The following is a 5,288-nucleotide window of genomic DNA, read 5'->3' as shown; positions in this document are numbered from 1 at the left end:
AAATTGATGTTTGTCACAAATGTATAAAAAATTTTATAGATCTAGTTTTTTTGCAGATACTGTGTTTTACTTTTGTCCAATTATAAATAATTGTTTTTAGTACATTTCCCCGAGCTGAGGTTTCATTGATAAAAATCTATTATATTTTTGTATCCAAAAATGTTGGCATGATAAGGGAATAAAATTACCATTTGGGACCTTTTAGTCGATTCTAATTCATCTAATTCCACTTTTTTTGCAAATTTCAATTGATTATAATCATTTTAAAAACCATTATAATGGATTATTATAATTAGCGAAACTAGCAGCTTTTTCTGCATTACATACAGCCTACGCTACGCCCCCTCAAGGCGAGGGTTGGCAGCAGACATCTGAGCGTAAAAATTAAGTGCTGGTAGAGGTGGTAGTAAATTACGGAAATAAGAATGCAGGAAATAAGTGTGGTGCAAATAAAGGTATGGCTGAGAGATACCCAAATTAGGAAAAAAAGACCAAAATGAGAAAAAGTTGAAAAGACAAGTATTACGCTAGCAATACTATGTACGTCGGAAAAAACGCTTGCTAGTAATAAAGGTTCCTTTCTACTTTCTATCTTGGAAAAAAATCTAAAATTTGCTGAGAAATATTTTATTAGAAAAGAAGTTAGCATGAATTTACTGCAAGTTGTCTTCTGACTCAATATTTATTTTTAGGATGAAATTAGAGATATTTTTTTCTGAGAATGGAGTGTATTTTATAGAGAATGGTTGGGGTGGTTGAAGAGAGTGGTGTTGGTATTTTGTGAGAATTTGTTGGAGTATTAGAGGGGGAGGTGGTGGTGTTAGAAGGGAAAAGGTTGGAATGAATTTCATTAGTTTTCAGCTTCTATTTGTTATCAGATGGGAAATCTCCCACTTTTTCGTATCAAATGAGAAGTTATTTTTAACTTCGTATTCTCTCGTGAATGCTATTCGTGCATTTGTATTTCACGACAAGAATCTTTCGTATGCTCGTATTTCACGAGAGGAATCGTTATTATTCGCATTGAACGAGAATAGTCGTTTCATTTCTCAATGCTCATAGCGTTATTCGAATTATTCCAATATCATTTCCTTTCCTTTTGCAAAGGGATAAAAATATATTTATTTTGTGGTGGCGGCGGCATAACACTTTGTGAGCACAAAAAAAAAATTCATGTTTCTGTTTCAATTCGGAATCAGAATATATCCATCCTACTTTTTAGAGAGGAAAAAAACTAAAACTTTTTGTTTTACCCTGCTAATCAAGCGAGGTACTTATTAATCAACCAAAGCTATTTTCGTTCAACCTCATGAAGTTTGTTCAATAGTTTGTTGTTGGTTTTTTTATCGACAGCAGATGTTATTGTAGACCTAATTTTTGAGTCAGTCCTGAATGAATATATATACAACAGTTAAATTTATAAATCAAATAAAATTTACACAGCCAAGTGATCAAATTATAAATTTAATTACATCAAAATTATTTGTTTCTAAAAAGTTTGAAGTTCAGTTCAATATTATCATTCCTTGAACACTCTTTTCTTGAAGTTTCCTTTTCGTCCTGAAGTATGTGAAGTGGGTGTCCGTATGCGTAATTTCGGTAGGACTGGTTGCAAAAAGGTATATATATATTTTTTATAAAAATCAAAATTGTTGGAAAAGGCAAAATTAGTAGCCATACTACATAGCTATATAAAATTAAAGGATAAATCTTAAATGAAAGGATAAATTTTTATAATTTTCCTTCCAACCGGGCTATGAGTTGGTGATTGTTTGTTCTCAAACTGTGGATTTGTTTTTTTTAGCTCCCGGATTTGATGCGTTTCATGTATATGGCTACGTTGGATTTGCTCAGTGTATTCGTCCAACTGGGGAGTTTGTAATTTTGTAGGGAATTAGATTTTTTGATACTAGTCGTTTCATTTCTCAATGCTTAAAACGTTATTCGAATTATTCCAATAGCATTTCCCTTCCTTTTGCAAACGGATGAAAACATATTTATTTTGTGGTGGCGGCGGCGTCACACTTTGTGAGCACAAAAAAATAATTCATGATTCTGTTTCAATTTGAAATCAGAACACAAGTAAAACAAAACCATGCCAGTTTTTAATACAAGTTAAACTTAAATCTCAAGCTATTTCAAGTTTCAAGTATGTTCCAACTGTTTATGAGAAAATCCAGGCTTGTGCTTAAACAAATTTAAATTATTATACTATCCTTCATATTCCATAATAATCCTATTAATCGATTATAATGGATTAAAATGAAACCTAATTTGCTTGATTTATAATAGTTTATTCGAGAATTTTATGGAGACAAGCCTTGAAAAACTTTTGTAATCGATTATTGTTCATGGAACTCATTGCTGGTCCTTATAAAAATTATCTCAATTCTGATAATGATAATATATTTTTGTCTAATTTATGATGTGTTAACTTTTTATGTGTTCCTTCTTCACTTTTTAACCACCTAATAACCTCGTGAGCCAGATGAGCTAAATCGAAAGCTTATGTTTGGCAACTTTTACTCAATGGATACAAATTTTGATCCAATACGCGCAATTTTCTACGGAGTAATCTACCTTTATCTTTGCATCTGTTTTAAATTAAACACCAGCCAAATTGCAATGAACCCAAAACTTCAATAGACGATAATTTAACTCCTTTTTTATGGCTTTTTCTGCAACCGAAATGACTGAATACATCTCTGACGAGGCTGGAGCAACACCATCAGGTGACCCAAATTCAGTCGAAAGTAGATCATGCTTTGCTCTCAGTGACGAACAAAAGCGTGCAAATTTCGACAATGAGCTCAACAATTTGAAGATCCTTTGGCCGGGGCAGTCGTTTAAAATGTTTGCTAATGACAAGTTTTTGAAGAATCTTCTAGTACACCAATATCCAGACTGGAAAGAACCAAAAAACAAATCATCGATACCGTGTGTCCGTATTCCGAAAATGTTTTTACATAACGTGGAACTGAGCAAAGCTCTTCGGCAGAAATATAAATCGCTTCAAAAAGGGGAAAAGGGCGAAAGTATAGTGTATCGATGCTTGATAAACGAGTTTAAAACGGACGACGCAGGAATTATTGTTCTCCCAAATGTTGACGGAAGTCACATTTTTCAGAAGGAGTCAATAGGTTGCGTAGAAATTGACATGATTGTTGCCCACCCACTGAAAGGCATTTTCATTTTTAATGTGAAAAACGCAAGCATGCAAGCCGAAAATTTGTCAAAGAATAGAAAAAAGGCTAAGAAATTGGACGAAAAAATGAAATCGGAAATGCTTGTCCACCTGAATTTCTTACAATGTCTTATGAGCTATAGAGGAAATTCTCAAAAATACCCCAGTACCTCAGAAAAAGAAATCAGCGCCGAATCTACAGAAGTTCCAATTCATGCAGTATTTTGCTACCTTGCTGGTAATAACGAGACAATAGCTGAGCTTGCAAAAGACTCCCAGTGGTACCCTCAGAAAAACAGCCAAGTTATTGTGTTCGAAAAGTCAGATATTAAGAAAGGTTTTGCGGCAAAGTGGGCTGAATTTATTGATAAGATTCCGACAATGACCACTACAGATAATTTTGACTTGCTGGTTTTCCGTCTGGTGGCTCTCAGTTCCATGGAGGGGTCTAGTGCCATTGTTGATACCAAAATTCAATCCAATGAATTTCAGTCCATTAAAGTTAAAAAGGATATTGATAAATGGATCAAACAACAACTTGACGAGACTATGACCGAAAAAGAAGCAGAAAAATGCAAAAATGATCTTATAGAGTTCTTGAAAAAAGCGTCGAAGCGAAGCGGGGGTGGAACAAGATTCGTTCTTTGGACTAAAGAGCAGCTAAACATAATTGCAACCATCTTCAATGGGATCACGCAGTCTCCAAATGAAAAAGAACCACTGCGTGTGAATGTTCACGGAGCCAAGGGTTCAGGAAAGACAATGCTCCTTATTTATCTGGCCGAGTTAGCCCAACTGTTCTACAAAGAAGAGGCTGCAAACTTCGATAGCCCCACTGAACGCGGAGAGGTGTTGATATGCGACGGGAGCTTTGGTTGCTCTGTTATGTTGTTTTCGCAACTGAGGCGAACGCTGGAAGCAACAGGGATAAAACTTGAACTGGGATTGAACCCGCTGCAAAAAATTGGACAACTAAAACGAGGTATCGTTTTTATAGACGAGGAACAACCCAGTACGCTTTCTTGGTGGAAAATGTTGCCAGACTATCTGGATGAAAAAGTGCACTGTTGTATCTTTTCATCTCTGGGAGTCATTAGAAACACGACTGCAACTAATCCAATAAGCAACCTTTTCCTTTCTCACACAATGAGATCCACGATCAAGCTACAAGAATTCGTCAATAATCTACTCAGAAACTGGATATTCTGCTATGATATGAATGGATCACCCGCTCACAATCTGGAAGGCACGAACAGTCCCGAAATAACGTTTGTTGGAGACGAAAACATGGAGTTGTTTCTGGAAAAATGTGTAGAGACAATAATTAAACACGCGGAAAGTTCCATGGCGACAAAAAGCAGTTCCAGAAAAGAACCACTATTTCATGCTCTCGTGATTCTTGATTTCCTGTCCCCTAAAGGCCAACTTGCTATTCTGGACCGCTTAAAAAAGAAAAACGTAATTTTGAGATCAACTATTTTTGAACTCTATCCAGATGGCGGTAAAACATCGTTCGATAACCGAGCCGACGTCTTACCAATCATTCAATTGGAATCCTTTAACTCAATTAATGGAGTGGAGGCGGTATGTGTGGTAGTGCTTCTCGAGAAATTAGTGCAACTTGGCGTTAGCGATTTCAAAAGATTATTTCTCAAGTCAGTGACCAGAGCTACCACACATTTGGCAGTAGTCGCAACCAACACAACAAGTTTGATGTGCCCGCTCGAAGGTCACAAGATTCTCAATTCAATCCAGATTTTGTGAAATTTTCCGCTACTTTTTTCATCAAATTAAATCAGATTAAGGATGGTCGGCTGTATTAAATCGCTTAGAACGTTCGGTCACAGTTATTTTCGCTAAACCGTTTTCGGACCAACTGAAAAACCTCCCCCTCCCCATGCCTCATTTGGCGGGGAGGAGGAGGATGTTAAATTGGTTCAGTTGGGATTTTTCAGTGGGATTGGGGAGTTGGGATTGGGGAGGGGGTGGGGAGGGGGGGGGTGGGGAGGGGGGTGGGGTGGAGGGGAGGGGAGGGGGGAGGGGAGGGGAGAGGATGTTAATTCTTGATCCCCGGTTTCAAAAGAAAACAAAATGTAACGTGTTT

The 5,288-nt window shown here is 36.7% G+C and overlaps 1 protein-coding gene across 1 annotated transcript; it reads left to right on the top strand.

The window, feature by feature from the left end:
• Nucleotides 1-2,001: 2,001 nt before the first annotated feature.
• LOC134851367 (uncharacterized) lies at nt 2,002-4,709 on the top strand (the record flags this gene model as incomplete). The annotated part of the gene is given in 1 exon segment (XM_063867422.1): nt 2,002-4,709. A coding segment is annotated over 1 exon segment (2,041 nt), but the record flags the coding sequence as incomplete, so codon positions are not given.
• Nucleotides 4,710-5,288: the final 579 nt, after the last annotated feature.

Source organism: Symsagittifera roscoffensis, chromosome 7, assembly GCF_963678635.1.
Source record: "Symsagittifera roscoffensis chromosome 7, txSymRosc1.1, whole genome shotgun sequence".
NCBI lineage: Eukaryota > Metazoa > Xenacoelomorpha > Acoela > Convolutidae > Symsagittifera > Symsagittifera roscoffensis.
Note: the sequence above shows the minus strand (reverse complement) of the source record. Positions and strands in the feature narration are given on the sequence as shown.